The 19,662-nt window shown below is 38.2% G+C and overlaps 1 protein-coding gene across 1 annotated transcript in view; it reads left to right on the top strand.

Annotated features, from left to right (window-relative positions):
• Positions 1-19,662, top strand: part of Sim1 (SIM bHLH transcription factor 1) — a 71,538-nt gene that overhangs the window by 34,283 nt on the left and 17,593 nt on the right. The window contains exon 9 of the mRNA XM_090337697.1: positions 7,589-7,757. Coding sequence (XP_090193823.1) covers positions 7,589-7,757 — 169 coding nt within the window. The remainder of the gene's footprint in view (positions 1-7,588; positions 7,758-19,662) is intronic.

A 19,662-nucleotide genomic window follows, 5' to 3' on the forward strand; every position in this document is an offset into this window, starting at 1 on the left:
AATCCAATCAAAAAGTTTAGTGTAAGGCCCAGTCATTCTTACTTAATCCAATCACAGTTTAATTCAATCCTCTTCTTATTTCAATCAGTGCCCTTGGAGCCAAATCAGTTTTGTGTTTTGGTTTCCACATTTTGCTTGCATAATTTGATCATCTTTAGCTCAATTGGGGAATCTGGCAGCATCATTTAAGAATAGTCACTTAGCATCCAGTCAACCAAGTAGCTCCCAAAGTGATCACAGATCCCAACAAAAGCAAAACTGCGTCTGTCTAATCTTTCTAAAATGAAAGGGGGAGAAAGTGTGTGTGTGTGTGTGTGTGTGTGTGTGTGTGTGTGTGTGTGTGTGTGCGCATGTGCACTTGAACTCAGGGCCTAGGTGCTCTTCTTGAGATCTTTTGGACAAGGCTAGAGATCTACCACTCAGCCACATCTCCACTTGCTATTTTCTGGTAGTTAATTGACCATAAGAGTCTCATGGACTTTCTTGTGCTGGCTGGCTTTGAGCTTTAATCTCAGATCTCAGCCTCCTGAGTAGCTAGGACTACAGGCATCAGCCACCAGCATTCTCATATGGGGTTTGGTGAAGAAAAAAAAAATGTTACAAAGAATTGTGATTCAACTTGAACTGATAAATACTATTGATTGCTTCATTGTACATTCATTTCAACCCATATAAAGGTTACAGTATGTTAATATGGATGTTAGCATTAAGACTATTTGAGGTGGAACATAAAGGTACTATTAATACATTTCTCTGAAGCTGGGTGGTGTAACCTCTGGTGGTAAAGATCCTTTCAGTTAGCGTTGGTTGGGTGTTGCCCCGAGCTTTTTCTATAACAAGATGGATTTGACCTCACAAGTGGTTGTGGCATGATGTACAATTTTTTCTATTGGAATTTGAATTATTCCAAATATGTACATGAATATTATACAGTTGGAAGTCGACTCTGATGGTTTACGCTGCAAATTGAATGATTTCTGATCGTCCATAATGGTTTTAAGAGGATTACTTTGGCCTATGCAAATATGGGTGAGACTAGCAAGCTTCGAGCCTTAGGAACTGCTATTACTCATGTCATATTGCTTTCAGCACTGAGGTTCCTAAAGATGTCTGTAGACTTTGCACACATCTTTCAAAGGAGAGAAACCTGAATGTAGATTGTTCTCACTACTATTTTGAAAAGGATGCCAAATGGTATATGCCATAGTTGCCCTTTCACTGTGTCAATTATGTCTGGAAAACAGCTTGCACTGCCCTTAATAATATCACCTGTGGAGCTCCAGACTGACGCTGTGTGGCCCTTCTCAAGGAAGTGCTGTGTCCTTTGTTTATTAAAAATCAGTTAGGCCATGTTTTTCACAGTGTCCATTTTAAATCACTGAATCCTTTCTGACTTTAACTTACTGGAGAATCCTTTCCTTCTTTCCCTCCCTCCCTCCCTCCCTCCCTCCTTCCTCCTTTTTCCCTGCATTCCTCCCTTTCTCCTTCCCTTCTTCTTTTCCTCTCTCCTCTCCTCTTTTTTCTACATAGCTAGTGCCTACTTTTCTTTCTTTCTCTCTCCCTAAAGTTCAAATTCTGTCAACTGATTTTTATTTTCTCCCAGTTCATGGGGGAAGCATGAATTGAATGGCTTCACTAGGTATACAGGAACTTTGAGGGTATATGTAAGGCCAGAATATACTTCAAAAAGTCAGGATGAGAAGCAGGCAAGGTCTTCTGTGTGCCTAAGTTTGGAAAAAGGAGCTGGACATGCGATTGGTAAATGCGATTTCCATCGGCATCCAGCCCAACAAGCTCTACAAATGAAATGCTTCATTTCATAGCATTCTAAAACAAAACAAATGCTTTGTTCTTTTTGAATCCATCATTTGGAGCTGCTCTTGGCAGCACATCAACCACACTTGAAATGTCACTAAGAAAGTGTATATGAAATGCTTTTCATCCCAACGTATCTGTAGAGCTATTGGGGTATTGAACAGTGAAACAGGAAAGCTGTATTCCTGTCAGAATTATTGTGTTTCACTAAAGGTCTGCATTTGCAAACTTAACAATGAAGAACTTTTCTTGATAACCATTTTGACCATGCTGTACATTTTGTAGGTTGAAAAATAATATAACAAATTAAGAGAAGTTTGGAAGTGAAAGGGTAAGTAATAGAGCACAAAGAGGTGTTTATGATGAGCTAAAAGGTGTTACAGTTTAGAGGTTAATAGATAGTATGGCTATTGTGAATTCCCTGTGTGCTAGGTATTGTGCTATGGATTTTTCATACACTATTCAGACTAAATTTATCACATCCCCATGACTGTAATTACAGAGTGGAAAGCCTAATTTTCATCTTCCTGACTTCATAGTCTTTGGAGAAATTTTGATGGAATACATACATATATATGTATGATTATATAATGCTTGTATGATTGTATATATGTATGATTGTATATATAAATGCTTGCATGAATGTGTGTATGCATATTTATACTGGTTCTTAGGTCTGTCACAGTCCCTGAGCTCTTTTGTTCAAGGCTAATGATCTACCACTTTACCACTTTGAGATTTCGCTTCATTTGGTATTTTTATATTATTTGAGGAGCACCAAATGGTTACTATTTTAATCAATTCATCAACTCTCCTTACATTTAACAGCATTTTCATGTGCATATGTGGAATTTTAAATCTGATATTGGCTTTAAAATCATATTTAGACATTTAATTTGTAGTTTTATTGCTGGAAAAAATATAAAAACTTTTGAAAGACTGAAGGAAAAGCTTCTTTCCATAAAATAATTGCAAATATTTACAGGGTACACTGTGATATTTTAACACATGTATATGATATCTACTGTTCAAATAACAGTAACTGGGATTTTTAAAACTCTCCTTATCATTTCTTCCTTCTACCTTCCCTTTGGCACTATTGGGGTTTGAACTGAAGGCTTAAGCTTGCTGAACAGGTGTTCTACCATTTGAGCTACCTGTATGGCTTGGGTTACAGGTTCATGCTCTCATGTCTGGTTTATTGATTCAGTTGAGGTATCATTAAGTCCTCCCCACCCCCGACTGACTTTGAATTTTAGTACTCCCATCTCCACTTCCCAAATATCCAGGCTGACAAGTATAAGCCATTGTGTCAGGATTTCCTTACCATTTCTTTGAAGCCCTTGAAATCCTTTCTTCTAATCCTTCATAAAGTATCATTTATTAAAGAGTATGAATATTCTCAAATGTATGCTTCTGTAGCTTTGTGGAAAATTATTTTACAAATGTTTTTCAATTTTCATTGCAGAAGTTGTTTACTCCTTGGTTAAAGCTAAATTTTTTTTATACCAATGAACAAGGGGATTGCTTTCCCTAGATTTCTCTTCTTATCAAGTTCATTATTTTTGTGTTAAAAATGCTAAACTAATTTTTATATGTTGATTTTTTATTTTTTTTTATTTTTTATTTATTTATTTATGTATTTATTTTTTTGCCAGTCCTGAGCTTGAGCTCAGGGCCTGAGCACTGTCCTTGGATTTTTCTCAAGGCTAGAGCTCTACCACTTGAGCCTCAGCACCATTTCCGGCTTTTTTCTATGTATGTGGTACCAAGGAATCGAACCCGGGTCTTCATGCATGCTAGGCAAGCACTTTAACCACTAGGCCAACCTCCCGGCCTGATTTTTTTTTTTTACCAGTCCTGGGCTTGAGCTCAGGGCCTGAGCACTGTCCTTGGACTTTCTCAAGGCTAGAGCTCTACCACTTGAGCCTCAGCACCACTTCTGGCTTTTTTCTATGTATGTGGTACCGAGGAATCGAACCCGTGTCTTCATGCATGCTAGGCAAGCACTTTAACCACTAGGCCAAACTCCCGGCCCCTATATGTTGATTTTTGTATCCTGAAACCTTCCCGAATGTATTTATCAGTTTTTTCAATGATTTGGTGGAGTTTTCAAGTTTTTCTCTATTAGGATCAAGTGCTCTGAAATAGGAATAATTGATCTTTTCCTCTTATTATTTTTGGATCTTTTATTTCTTTTCTTTATTGCTTTTGTTAATATTTGCAGTACTGTGTCAACTCTTGAGTGTGAAGGTGGGTAGCCTTACCTTATTCTAGATTTCAGAAGAGATGCTTTCAGCTTTCCACCCATCCTTATCCTGTTAGCTGTGGGTTTGTCATACGTTTTGTTGGAATATGTTCTTTCTATACTTAGTTGAGAGTATTTATCATAAATAATATTTAATTTTACCTAATAGTTTTGCTGCATCAATTGAAGAAATGGTCATCTAATCCTTGTCTTTGTCCTGTGACTGTGATGTGTTACACGAGCGATTTGCATGTGTTGAATTGTGCCTGCATCCGGGAATAATTTCTACTCCATCAATGTATGTGCTCTTTCTCATGTGCAACTGGATTGGATTTGCTAGTGTTTTCTTTTTTCATATATTTTTTACTGTAATTAATAGAAGGGTTACATGATATTTGCCAGATAGATGGTGCATTAATTCCCATACATTGATACCCTTTCACATGTCTTGGTCCCCATTTCCCTTCTTGAGAATTTTACAAGTGTGTTTAGCAGGGATATTGGTCTGTTGGTACGTGTGTGTGTGTGTGTGTGTGTGTGTGTGTATACATTTTCTTCTCTGGTTTTGGTACCAGTTTCATAGAATGAGTATGGAACTATTTCCTTGGAAATATTTTTCAATAGCTGAGATGCATACCTTCTGAAATATAAAAGTGTAATAGAGAAAAACAAATCTTTATTTATGAAGCTTTTCCTTCAGTCTTTCAAAAGTTTTTATATTTTTTCCAGCAATAAAACTACAAATTAAATGTCTAAATATGATTTTAAAGCCAATATCAGATTTAAAATTCCACATATGCACATGAAAATGCTGTTAAATGTTGATGAATTGATTAAAATAGTAACCATTTGGTGCTCCTCAAATAATATAAAAATACCAAATGAAGCGAAATCTCAAAGTGGTAAAGTGGTAGATCATTAGCCTTGAACAAAAGAGCTCAGGGACTGTGACAGACCTAAGAACCAGTATAAATATGCATACACACATTCATGCAAGCATTTATATATACAATCATACATATATACAATCATACAAGCATTATATAATCATACATATATATGTATGTATTCCATCAAAATTTCTCCAAAGACTATGAAGTCAGGAAGATGAAAATTAGGCTTTCCACTCTGTAATTACAGTCATGGGGATGTGATAAATTTAGTCTGAATAGTGTATGAAAAATCCATAGCACAATACCTAGCACACAGGGAATTCACAATAGCCATACTATCTCTTAACCTCTAAACTGTAACATCTTTTAGCCCATCATCGTCAACACCTCTTTGTGCTCTATTACTTACCCTTTCACTTCCAAACTTCTCTTAATTTGTTATATTATTTTTCAACCTACAAAATGTACAGCATGGTCAAAATGGTTATCAAGAAAAGTTCTTCATTGTTAAGTTTGCAAATGCAGACCTTTAGTGAAACACAATAATTCTGACAGGAATACAGCTTTCCTGTTTCACTGTTCAATACCCCAATAGCTCTACAGATACGTTGGGATGAAAAGCATTTCATATACACTTTCTTAGTGACATTTCAAGTGTGGTTGATGTGCTGCCAAGAGCAGCTCCAAATGATGGATTAAAAAAAAACTTGACAAATTATTTGTTTTGTTTTATTTTTTCCATATATTTTTATTGTAATTAATAGAAGGGTTACATTATATTGGCCAGATAGAAGGTACATTAATTCACATACATTGATACCCTTTCTCATGTCTTGGTCCCCATTTCCCTCCCCCAGCCCCCACCCCTGATCTTGTTTTCCCCCCTTTAGGGAAGGGTTTTGTATAGCAAGTTACTTGAGTTTATTAGGGAAAACAATCCTTAGTTATTCTTGTTATCTACCTCCTCATCCATCTGTGTGATGTTCTAGGCAGTGACCCTTGAAATATAATAAAATAGTTCTTGTTTTTTAGGAACTTAGACTCCATGGGGAAGGACATAATCACTTGAAAAATAGTGTTAGAGAAGCAAACAAGCAAACAAACAAAACCCATAATTTCTGGTTTCTACTTCCCTCAGGAACCAGCCCTAGTCTTTTTCATGAGGCCTTCTGTGTATCAGTGTCTGCTTAGCCTCCAGGGGACAGCCCCATATAGGAGAGATCAATTCATACTCATCAAGGATAAATTGGGTGATAATGGTTAGTGAGGAAAGACATCCCAGAGACAAGTGGGATCTGAGCTGGTTCTGTAGAAGAGTAGTTGTGTAGGGATGTGTTCAGGGAAGAAAAAAGTTAAAAAAGTATAAGGTCAGTTGGGGAGGATACTAATTGTATAAAGCAAGGGCAGATAAAAGAAAATGTGTGTTTTTCAGAAAAATGGATGGGAGCTATAATATGGATGGAGGACTTTGACTTTCTGACTGAAGGGTGTTCTTCATCTCAGTTGTCCTCAGAAGGTAGTTAGAATAGTTCAGCAAACAGTGACACAATCAGACTTCCTGAGCCTGGAAGAAAACAGGCATGTCTTCCTTCTAAGTGTTGTTGCTCTTTCTGTGGCTAAAACTGCTGCCTGCAAGGGGGGAGCTGGTGGGATTATGCCCATGAGCAGGGACAGGGCTGTCATCTGATGCCCAGGGCTACCATTTGTAATGTTTTTCCTAACATAAGCTCTTTATCCCTTCCAAACCATGCCCTGGAGTTAGTTTAGAGGCCTATTTCTTTATTATTTCTTCCCAAATGCATTATAATTAGAAAGAGCAAGATTATAGATGGCTAATGTATTCTCACATCTTCACATAGTACCTAAACTTAAAAAAGTGCTCAGTAAATGAATCTAGTGGTAAAATGTACCCTGGTAAGGAGCTGGGAGTTTGGCCTAGTGGTAGGGTGCTTGCCTAGCATCATGAAGATCCAGGTTCGATTCCTCAGTACCACATACATAGAAAAAGCCAGAAATGGTGCTGTAGCTCAAGTGGTAGAGCTCTAGTCTTGAGAAGCCCAAGGACAGTGCTCAGGCCCTGAGACCAAGCCCCAGGACTGCCAAAAAAAAATGCACCCTGATGACCTGTAGAAAGAATTTTTAAAGCCTAGTTATGCTTATATTTATATATTAACTACATATAAGCCTGGTGATGCTACTTAGCCAGCTATAAGAATGTGTCTAAGGTTTATCAAGATAGTTGATCTTAGAACCACTAATAGAAGGATTCTTGCCAATAGGAAGCATGAGCGGTCTGGTTGTCTGTTGAGTTCTCCTCATACAGGAACCCTTTTAAGCAAAAGCTCACAGGAACTGAGTTAAAGGTTACTTAACAATAATGAAAAAATAAAATACAGACTGCTTCATGTAATATCATGTAACTTGGTTTGGGTGTGCATGGCAGCCACATTCACAAACATTACTTAAATGTTACATTTTCCAAGAATAACCCAGCCACTGTGAAAATGAATTATACAGCTAATGTTTGCTTGCTTCCCTTTTCACATATGGATGGCTGTCATTCCTGATGAGAGAAGGCATGAATCCCTTTCCTGCAGTGGTTAATTAAGAGTTTTGCTCTCCCTCTCCACAGAGACACAGAATACAAAGGGCTGCAGCTCTCTCTGGATCAGATCTCAGCCTCCAAACCAGCCTTCTCCTATGTCAGCAGTGCCACACCCACCATGACTGACAGCAGGAAGGGGACAAAGGCAAGGCTCTCCAGCTCAAAGTCAAAATCCAGGACTTCTCCATACCCTCAGGTGAATGCTTTGTCTTTGTAACATCTCTCTTTTGTGTGTATGCACAACTGAGCTTGATCTGAGAGTTGAAGAAATATTCAAACTGTTTGGAATTAATCATCTGGCTTTAATAGATTCAATACATCTATAAATCTGGAAGGGTTTCCAAAACCGATTCCTTGAAAAGAATAGCACTAGTAGAAAAATAATGGAAATGATTTTGTGGCTCACTGCATTTATATAAAGATCATGAAAGTCTAGTTGTGAAAACCACAACTTCTTTGCTGTTTCAAGGGCATTGATCCTAGTCTTCTTCCCCCTATAATGATAAAAAGAAAGATACAGCCATCATGGAAAAATAGAGAAAAATAGAGCTTAATGCAGAAACCAAGAAAGAAGAAAGCTAAAAGGTGAAAGCAAAGAATGAAGGTTGTATTTCACTATGGACTTTGAGCATAGATTGAGTATTTGCTTGGTGGAATCAGACAGGAAGGAGCTTCTAGATGGGAATAATGGACTGAGAAGCATTCTATTCACATCTTTGCAAGGTAGTGAGATGAAACATAAAGGAGGGCTTCTAGTAGCACTGCAAAGTATAAAGAAAAGTCCTCGATCTTAGAAGGAAAAATGTTATCATTCTCATCCATCATGCATACAGAACTAGACTGAATCAGGATTTGTATCTGCTCTGGCCTCAAGGAAGTTGGGATAGGAGAGTGGATTTCCCACTGCTGATATCTTTCTTGGGTGGGGTGGGGGAGGTGTTGGTCCTGGGGCTTGAACACATGCCTGGGCACTGTCCTTGAGCTTCTTTTACTCAAGGCTAGCACTCTACCACTTGAACCACAGCTCTAGTTCTAGTTTTTTTCTGAATACTTTATTGGAGATGAGTCTCATTGACTTTCCTGCCAGGTATGGCTTCTAACCATGATCCTCAGATCTCAGCCTCCTGAGTAGCTAGGATTACAGGAGTGAGCTATCTGTACTGGGTTTAACTGCTAGCATTTTTTTTTTTTGGGTCACCTCTCCTCCATTCTTTTTTTTTTTTTTTTTTTTGCAAGAGTATCATGTCAAACTTCCTGAAGTTCATGAGGGTAAACTAAGAGATGATTCTGGGGATAGTTGAAAACCAAACTGGCTTTGGAACCATTTACTTAGTCAACTCTTTTCCCTGCTTGTCAGAGGAATTTTTTGTTGATACCTACAAGCTTATATTATTTGAAGAAATCTTCATTGACCCAATGGTTAAAAAATGACGCTGCCAGCTTATCTGTTAGGAGTAATGTAGTCCTTTGAATTTTGGATATATTTCTCATTTGAAGCAGGATAGTCATAAATTAAATTTGCTGAACATATATATGTCTAGTAAAGGTGATTTTCAAATTTTATTTACTTTAGATACTCATCCTGCTAATGTCCTGTATGGGCCACTAACACATGTGGATCAGGGACAAAGCACACACCTTTTGCTTTAAAAGTGCCCGTTGGTGGGCTGGGAGTTTGGCCTAGTGGTAGAGTGCTTGCCTAGCATGCACAAAGACCAGAGTTCAATTCCTCTGTACCACATACATAGAAAAAAGCTGGCTAAGTGGTAGAGCTGTAGCCTTGAGAAAATCCAAGGACAGTGCTTAGGCCCTGAGCTCAAAATAAAAAATTTTTTTAAAAAAGTGCCCACTGGTTTCAGCAGATAAATGAAGAGACATTTGCAATGAATTGTCAAGTTATGAGGGTGTTCTCCATAGAAAAAGGCTGACATTCAAGAAAAATTTAGCACTATTTCTACTGGAACAAAGCAGCCAAGGAATTCATCCATCTTGTGTTTATCTCTATCAGAAATTTTATTTTATTTATTTATTTATTTATTTTTTGCCAGTCCTGGGCTTTAGCTCAGGGCCTGAGCATTGGCCTTGGACTTTCTCAAGGCTAGAGCTCTACCACTTGAGCCTCAGCACCACTTCTGGCTTTTTTTTCTATGTATGTGGTACCAAGGAATCGAACCCGGGTCTTTGTGCATGCTAGGCAAGCACTCTACCACTAGGCCAAACTCTGGCTTCTCAGAAACTAATATTTGATACTAATTCTCATTAGTGGATGACTGACCTAGTTTTGATAATCATTGCTCTTCTATGTTTTGAACTCATCAGTCACTGGCAGAATGTCTGCTTTGGAAAGATGCTGCTTATGATCCTTGTGGGTTTATGTGTTGTGTAAATGGGATTTGACTAGAAAGTAGTATATTAAAATGCCCTGGAGTTTTGCAGTACATTTCAAATTGGTAAAGTATAGAATAAAGTAGTACGTAAAAGTTAATGGATACAGAGGGCTTTGTGAGTGGATTGGTAACATGGACTCCAACCTGGCTAAGGAAGGTATGGGGAAGTTGTCTTTGAGGATAGGGGTTCAGGCATTTGGGGATGAGGGCAAAAAGTGGGGATTTCAGAACCTAACACATTGTTGGTGTTACTGTATCTTTGAATGAGGACTGGTAGTAAGATGTTGGAAACAGATTAGTCCCAAATATATATTGAATTAAAAGAGTTTAATTCATTTTGCAGGGAATGAGTGAAGAGTTTTGAATAGGATAGGAAAGGACTAATCTAGTGAAACAAGGAAAACTATTTAGAGAACTAATTGTAATTGTTTCTGAGGTACATCTATGAAGATATAAATTAAAGTTCTTTCCTCATCTAAAAATAATGTAAAGGAAGAAGTAGATAGAAATCTTTTTACCTTTGGCTTCTTGTCCTGTCTTGTTATAAAGTGTTATCATTACAGAGAATTTTTTTTTTTGGTGGGTTATGGGACTTGAACTTGGGCATTGTCACTGAGCTCTTAAGCTCAAGGCTACTGTCATACCCTTGAGCCACAGCACCACTTCCAGTTTTCTAGTGGTTAATTGGAGATAAGAATCTCATGGACATTAGTGCCCAGGCTGACTCTGAACCTTGATCCTCAGATCTCAGCCTCTTGAGTAGCTAGGATTACAGGCATGAGCCACCATGCCTGGTTCAGAGGATTTTTTTTTTTTGCTGTTGTGGGGCTTGAACTCAGGGCCTGAGCACTGTCCTTGGACTTTTCTCAAGCTAGAGCTCTACAACTTGAGCCACAGCACCATTTCCAGCTTTTTTTTTTGTATGTATGTGGTACCGAGGAATCAAACCCAGGTCTTCATGCATGCTAGGCAAGCACTCTACCACTAGGCCAAATTTCTGGCTCTCAATTTTTTTGTTTTAACTCAGAGCCTGGGCACTGTCTCTGAGCTTTTTGTTCAAGGTTAACATTCTACTACTTTGAGCCACAGCCCCAATTCCTGTTTTCTTGTGGTTAATTGGAGATTAGAGTCTCAGGGATTTTTTGCACAGGCTGGTTTTGAACCCAGCATTATAGAGTGATTTTGAAATGACTTATACAACTTTCTTTCAATTGTTTAACTTATGTTGAACTCCCTCATATGAATTAACAGATATATAATACATTTCTTTTTACTGACTGAATGAAGAAAGTTTTATTTGTACATATTTAACTTTAAATACTTCTGCGTATTTGTACTAGAGTTTGAACTCAGGACATGGGAACTGTCCCGTAGGTTTTTTTGTTTTTTATTTTATTTATTTATTTTTTCATTGTGATTAATAGAAGGGTTACATTATATTCACCAGATAGAAGGTGCATAACTTCACAAACATTGATACCCTTTCTCATGACATGGTCCCCATTTCCCTCCCGCCCTCCCCCCCTATTTTTTTTTTTAATTTAGCCTGATTGGTGCTTTACTACTTAACGCACAGCTTCACTTCTGTCTTTTTAGTGGTTAATTGGAGATAAGAGCTACATAGTCTTTCCTGCCTGAGCTGGCTTTAAATTATGATCCTTAGATCTCAACTTCCTTACTAGCTAGATTACAGGCATGAACCACCAGCTTGCAGCTCAAAGAAGTCTTTTCTTCTTTATTATTTTTGTGAATGCACATTTCTGGCATAATAATACTCATCAGATTTTTCAAATGTCGCTTTCCATAGCCGAACTGACTGAGCTCAGAAGGCACTATTTTGTGCCTCTTATTTGTTAAGCAGATTGTGATTTAATAGTTTGTGTTTGCTTAGGGTATGCTGTTGTTTTTCTTTACAAAAATTTGTAGCAATGGGGATTGAACTCAGAAAACCATACTTTCTCAGCAAGCAATCCACCACTGGAGCCATACCTGATGTCCTTTCTGACACATGGGATCATTCCTCAGTTTGCTTTGTTGTTGGTATTCTTCTTTACTTTTAATAGTCCCACTCATCCAAGGCACTCTTCTGCTTTTACAATGTTCTTCCTTACTTCAGTGCAAGTTAACATTCTTAAAGTAGCAGCTGTTTGCTAAGACTCTGTGTGTGTGTGTGTGTGTGTGTGTGTGTGTGTGTGTGTGTGTGTATGTGTGTGTGTGTTGTGTGTCCCAGTCCCGGGGTTTGAACGCAGATCCTGGGCACTGTCACTGAGCTCTATTTTGCTCAAGGCCACCATTCTACACTTAAGCCACAGCTCCATTTCCCGTTTTTGTTTGTTTTTTGATGGTTAATTAGAGATGAGTCACACAAACTTTTCTGCCTTGGCTTGCTTTGAACTGTGATTCTCAGAATTCAGCCTCCTGTATGGCTAGGATTATAGGTATGAACTACTAGTGCCCAGCTTAAGATAGTATATTATTAAATAAAATGAGATATTCTGAAGATCCACGGCAAAAATATCTAAAACTTTTAACATCACAAATACTAAAGTGGCATCATGAAAGGCAAGTATTCATGTGAGCCCCATGAAAACACTGAGTAAAATCCAGTTATAATTCTATGATTCTCCTGAGCACCATTAGGAATTGATTTTTGGCTATAAATGGGACATTTCCCAAGGTTTCTTGTCTAATTTTAATTTGTTGCAAAGGGAAAGAATTTGCCTGTTACTCTTGAGCCACTTCTTGGAGATCTGAGAAGAATTCCAAATCTGGAACTTCCCAGTGCCAAAGCCATTGTTCCATGGCTTCTCTTTAGTTGGTGTGATTGTGCATAGGAAATGACACTGTTGAAAAGTGGGTGCAACCCAGAGGCCCCTCAGTGGAGGATTAGATCAACAAGATGTGGTATTTATACACAATGGAATTCTATGCTGCCATCAGAAAGAACATTGTCCCATTTGTAAGGAAATGGAGAGACTTGGAAAAAATCATATTAAGTGAAGTAAGCCAGACCCACAGGCTCAATGGTTTCCCTCATTTGTCATAATTAATATAAACCTAGGATTCTCCTAGCAGAGGATTATAATACCTCAAATCCTAGATACATAAGGCCATATAGGATGAGGCTGAGTGAAAGGACCTCTAGGATATGGAAACAAGAGCCATATAATGTGTGATTCTTGTTTTTAATATACTTTGTTATTTCTCAAAAAAATAGTTTGTGTTTGCTAAAGTCATTTTTCCCCTTGACTATTGTATATTGGCCATATATAGAAATTTCTAACAGGTATCTGATGAATGACAAACAGCAACATTGCTTTTTGAAATTGTTCAGGCATCTTTAAATGAACAATCAAGACATGCACTAATTAAAATTCACTACCACAACCCAGACTGCAGAAATAAGTGAATAGGTGAATCTCCAGGTCCCTTCCTGGTGTCAGATACCCTTAGGAACGATTTTAGACTTGATTGTATTATAGCTACGTAATGAATTACTCAGCCACCTTTGTACCCGTGTGTATTACATGAGACAGGAGAGGTCAAAATAGAATTGTTCTGGATGATTTTGGAAAAGTTGTTGTAAGACATACTACATTATAAGAAATATTAGTAATCTCCAAAGATAATCCATATGTCCATATAGATATTTGCTGCTGTGCATCAGTACTTTTACTATTATGACAATTGTTGTTTTATTGTAACCAAATTTATGTTCATGAAAATAACCACTTTTTTTTTTGCCAGTCCTGGACTTAAGCTCAGGGCCTGAGCACTGTCCTTGGATTTTTCTCAAGGCTAGAACTCTACCACTTGAGCCTCAGCACCACTTCTGGCTTTTTCTAAGTGGTACCAAGGAATCGAATCTGGGTCTTTGTGCATGCTAGGCAAGCACTCTACCACTAGGCCAAACTCCCGGCCCAAATATTTTTTTTTTTAAATTTTTATTTGCCTGTCCTGGGGCTTGAACTCAGGCCCTGAACACTGTCCTTGGGCTTTCTCAAGGCTAGAGCTCTACCACTTGAGCCTCAGCACCACTTCCAGATTTTTCTATGTATGTGGTACCAAAGAGTCGAACCTGGGTGTTTGTGCATGCTAGGCAAGCACTTTTCCCACTAGGCCAAACTCCCGGCCCCTTAATAACCACTTTTTTTTTTTTTTTGCCAGTCCTGGGTCTTGAACTCAGGGCCTTGCCACTGTCCCTGTACTTTTTTCCTTTTCAATGCTAGCCCTCTGCCATTTGAGCCACAGTGCCACTTCCAGTTTTCTGGTGGCTAATTGGAGGTGAGAGTCTCAGGGACTTTCCTGCCCAGGCTGGCTTTGAACTGCAATCCTCAGATCTCAGCATTCTAAGTAGCTAGGATTACAGGCATGAGCCACCAGCACATGGATCTACCTACTTTTATGCAACTTGTCATCATTGCTCTGTCTTGGAAGTTATCTTGCTATTGTTTGTTCAAGTCCACCAGGGATAAATTGCCTCTGGAGTCCAGTACTTCCTTTTCAACTTCTTATCTTAATATAGTCAGAGCACGCCATCCTATTTTATGGTATCATTCTGCCTCTTCTTGTCTTTTCCCTCATCAGTAGTAACTAATACACTCACTGCATCATTTCCTAATAATCCTTACATTACACTCTGCAGGCTTCTGAAATCTGAAAGCAATTAATCACTTGCTTCAGAAACACTATAATGCTTACAGATCTTCCCTACATCTGTTACCTTAAACAATCCCATAGAACCCTTTTAATTTTCATTGCCAGCAATCTGTTTCCTTTTGGCGACTGTAGAACCTCTCTCTGCAAATGTCCTTTTTGGCCTCAGATGTATGGCAGTGATTACTACTTTGAGAGTCAAAGTTTTTAGTGGCAGAGAAAAGAAGTAGCAATTCGTTTTTGTTTTTTGGTTTTTTTTTTGCCAGTCTTGGGCTTGGGCTCAGGGACTGAACACTGTCCTTGGACTTTCTCAGGCTAGAGCTCTACCACTTGAGCCTCAGCACCACTTCCAGGTTTTTTCTATGTATGTGGTACCTGAGTAATCGAACCCAGGTATTCATGCATGCTAGGCAAGCACTCTACCACTAGGCCAAACTCTCGGCCCAGCAATTCGTTTTTGTAGGCAACCTGTTTCTTTTTACAGAATGCTTGTTTCATTGCCAACATAGCTATCCCTTCATTTCATTTTACATATTACAGAAAAATATGTAATCCTTGACCATTAATAAAACAAAAACTCCAAATGTATTTTGCATAAAAATTGCATCCTCACAAGAAGTTTGTACTGCACCAGCTTGTTCTATTCCTGGACATGTATAAGTTTGGAATTAGTATCCTACAGAAGTAAAAGGAGGTCTTTTTAGATAATCTTTGTAAAAGGACATGTGAATATTAACTTTAGAAATACAACTATTTTTTTTTCAGTTGTGGAACTTGAACCCAGGTCCTGGGCACTGTCACTGAGCTCTTTTGCTCAAGGCTAGCAGTCTACCATTTTGAGCCACAGCACTACTTCTAGTTTCCTGGGGTTAATTGGAAATAAGAGTGTTACAGACCTCCTGCCCAGGCTGGTTTCGAACCATGATCCTGAGATCTCAACCTCTTGAGTAGCTAGGATTACAGACATGAGCCACCAGTGTCCAGCTAGAAATTTTTTTTGCTCAACAAGATGAGACCTCTGTGCTTTAAGTACAATCTTTGGCTTTTACTCACTCTTCCATTTACTTAAAGAAAATGCTAATGTTGAGTCCTTATGAAATTATATCCATGTTACAGTAGTGCAAAACCTAGATACACAAGGTCATATAAGATGAGACTAAATGAAAGGATCTCTAGGATATGGAAACAAGAGCTTTATCTTGCATGGTTGTTGTTCTCAATACACTATGTTATTTCTCTTCTCCTTTGTTGCCCTTTGGTTAATCTCATATTGTTACTGTATCTAACTTTGTTACCTGGTATATTGTATATACATTTGTTCCTTTGTTTGAAATAGGACAGGAAAGGGGGGGAAAACAAGATGATTGAGAGGGGTTGGGAAGAGGGATATGGGAACAAAAACATAAGAAGGGGTATCATGTGTGAGATGTAATGCACTCACTATCCGGTGAATATAACTGTAATCCCTCTATATATTACTTCAATATTAAAATAAAATGAAAATAAACCATCAAAAAAGAAATGATATCTGTGGATTAGATAAAGAGATGAAGCTAATTTTTTTTGGAGAGAAATTACCCGATGTGGTCAGCCATAGAATATCAGGACCACAGTTTCTGCCTTTTTTATCCTGTAGCACTTCAGTCCATCCTTTTATTCCATAAATTCAACAATGTTGGAATCATATCAAATACCTTTTCTGACCACAATGTTGGGGAACTACAAAATCAGTCACAGGAGGAAAATTGAAAACTATTCACAAGTTAATGTGAACCTTCAATAACCTACTCCTGAACAGCTGATGGACTGAAGTAAAAATAACAAGAGGAAAAAACATATTTGAACAAATGAAAACAGAAAAAGGACATGCCAAAGCTATAGGATGCAGTCAAATGATTGTACTAGGGATATTTACAAATGTAAACGTTTTTGTTATGGTGGTTGGCAGTACTGAGGATTGAACTCAGAGTCCTATGCTTGCCAGTCAGGCCCTATACCATTTGAGTCATACCTTCCACCCCTTTTTGACTTGGTTATGTTTGAGCCATTGCCAGGCTGACCCAGGCTGAGATCCTTCTACTTCCCCATGTTATTGAGAATAATGTGTAGGCCCCATTGTGTGCAGTCATTATGTTTTCCCTGAGCCTGGGATTACAATCCAAGTGGCTAGAATAATAAGCTAGAACTACTCTACTAGGCTAAATATAAACATTTTAATAACAAAGAATAAGGGTGGAGTATGTAGCGCAGAGATAGAGTGCTTAACACTGAGCTGAATCCCCAGTACCAGAAAAACAAAATACAGAGGCAAAATGACCTTAATTTAATTTAATTACAGAAAAAGTAAGATAAAAAAAACCAACTAAACACAAAGTTAGCAGAAGGAAAAGATTAGAGCAGAAGTAAAGGAGGTTCAAAATTGAAAACAATAGTAGAGATCAATTCAAGAAAGTTTGTTTTTCCACCAGATTAACAACATCGACAAAGCTTTAGGAAGTATTTTAATTGCCAAAAGTTCTTGAAAGTGTTAAAAATTGAGCTGCCCTGTCATCCAGCAGTCCCCAGTCCTTGATATTCACCCTCAGGAAACAAAATCAGTATCTAACAGGTATTTATGTTCCCATATTCATTGAAGTAGTTTTCCCAATAGTGAGTCACTGGATACTAATGGATGAGAGGACAAAGACAATGTAATATAGAATTGAATGTTGCTCAGTCATAGAAAAAATAATGAAGTCATGTCACCTGTGGACAAATTAGGAGTTCATCACAGTAAATGAACTATGTCAGACAATGGAAATACTGTGTGTGTTCACTTATTTATGGACCCTAAAAAGACAGAATCATAGGAACAGAGTAGATGGTTTGCCAAAGTTATGATGTAGGGACTGGGGAGATGTAGTCTAAAGGGCAAAATAATTTCAGTTATAAGAAGAAAAATTCTCTGTCAGGCACAGTGATGCATGCCTGTATTACCTGTTATTTGGAGGCTGAGATGAGGAAGATAATGGTTTGAGGCCAGGCTTGAAAAACTAAAAATTATGAGATCTCTCCATCTCAATCAAATGCTTCATTTCAAGGACATAAAGCTAGCCACAGTGGTTCATGCCTGTCAATCAAATTTGTAGGATGTATAAACAAGAGGATTGTGGGCCAGGGTAGCCAGGGAAACAGGTAAAGCATTATCTGAACAACAAAAAGGCAAAAAAGTCGGGAGATACGACTTAAGTGATTGTATGCCTGCCTACCAAGGACGCCTTGAGCCTCGAGTTCAAACACTAGTACCACCCAAAAGAAAAATAAGAAAAGAAAGAAAAATAAGATGGATACATTCTGGGGATTTATTTCAGAACATAGTTACTAATACTTTATTGTGTACTTGAAATTTCTGAGAGTAATGTTTCCATCTCTCTCTGTCTCTGTTTCTCTCTGTCTCTGTCTTTCTGCATCTCTATCTCTCTGTCTCTCTCTCTCAATCCCTCTCTTCCCCCCCTTGTCACACACACACACACACACACGAAACTAAAGGAGGTGATCAGTATGTCAGCTAATGTGAGCTAATGTGACTGTGCTAATAATTTTCAGCATGTATTTATATCCAATCAACACTTCGTATACGACAAATGTGTGATAATTATCCTTGTTGCTGAGGCCTCAATTCAGTATAGCTGGGGAGAAGGTTCTAGTGTGTATTGTTCGCTACATAGTTTATGCTCTTTTACTTTTCCTTAATTTTACAGTGCTTAGCTTAGAAGAAGAAAAGGTAGACCCATTCTACCACTTGCAGTCAGCAATTTGAAATGAATTGTCTTGGTGGAGGTTCTTCAATTTTCATTCCCCCACCCACAAAGTCACAAGTCTGTTAGATCTTCACCCGGTGCAGGCAGAGCCCATCAGATTAGCTTGCCAGCTTGCACCCAGCTTCAGGACACTGCCAAGTGTAGTTCAGAAAGCCCTTTCTTTGTCTCCACCTAGAATAAAGCAGGGAAGGCCAAACAAGACTGAAGTCCAGGGTTGGAGCAGGTGGCACCACTTGTGCCCATATAACTCAAGCCCATCTAATCTGCCACTTACATGTGGAAAATCAGAGAGAGTGAGTGCATCCGTCAGCAAAGGGCTCATCGAAGTGGTGCTGGCTCATGGCCGAGGCCTATCACACAAGATAATTACCCTTAAAACGAATGCTACTGGTCCTGGAAATCCAAGATTTCCCCAGTGAGCTGAAGCTCTTTCTACATTGTCTCTGCAGGTTTGGCTATTCTTGCTCACTTACAGCTGAGGATGCCATGAGGTAAAGGATTGAATTAAAAGCTTACAGCATACTTGTTATTACCCGGCCACCACCTCCACATCAGTGGGAAATGCTAACCCATCCTTTTAAGACGTCACCTTTGGATTTACAAAAGGGATGATAGTAGACTTCATGGTTTTGGAACCATTCTCTCCATATGGACCCCCATAGGAGATTCCTGGTCTGGTGAGAGGATTCCCTTTTAGCCGCACATCACTCTGACCGCGAATGAGATGTCAACTATGGTTGTTTTTCTGAGAAAAAATGAGTGAATGGAATCCCAGGAACATTTTTATAACTGTGGGGGATGGATTAAGAGAAGGCCTAGGACATTTCAAACCGTATTTGAGGCATAGTAAAATAGCTTACCATGTTTCTAGTCTTATAAAGTACATCAAGGTATCTACATGTGTGGACAATTTTTTTTACAATTTCTTGCCAGAATATTTTTTTTTGGCTTCAATAACAAGAATATGAACTAAAGTTACAAAACAGCTAAGTAGTAGGAGATACTATAATTGTATCAAATCAATAAAATGAGTGAATTTGATTTTTTGCAAACCCATTCTCTCTTCTTGCTTTTATTTTTATTATCTCTAAGTAGCTGCACAAAGGCATTTTGATTCAGCTTGTCAGTTTATGAGAATAATGAATGTTGATCAGTGAGCCCATTTATAAATATTGACTGAGGGAAGTATCAACTTTATGCTATTTCTTAAAAATGAAGAAATAAATGGTCAAAGCATTTTATATTACTTACTGTTGAA

This window comes from Megascapheus bottae, chromosome 8 (genome assembly GCF_031878675.1).
Source record: "Megascapheus bottae isolate mThoBot1 chromosome 8, mThoBot2.hap1, whole genome shotgun sequence".
NCBI classification, from domain to species: domain Eukaryota; kingdom Metazoa; phylum Chordata; class Mammalia; order Rodentia; family Geomyidae; genus Megascapheus; species Megascapheus bottae.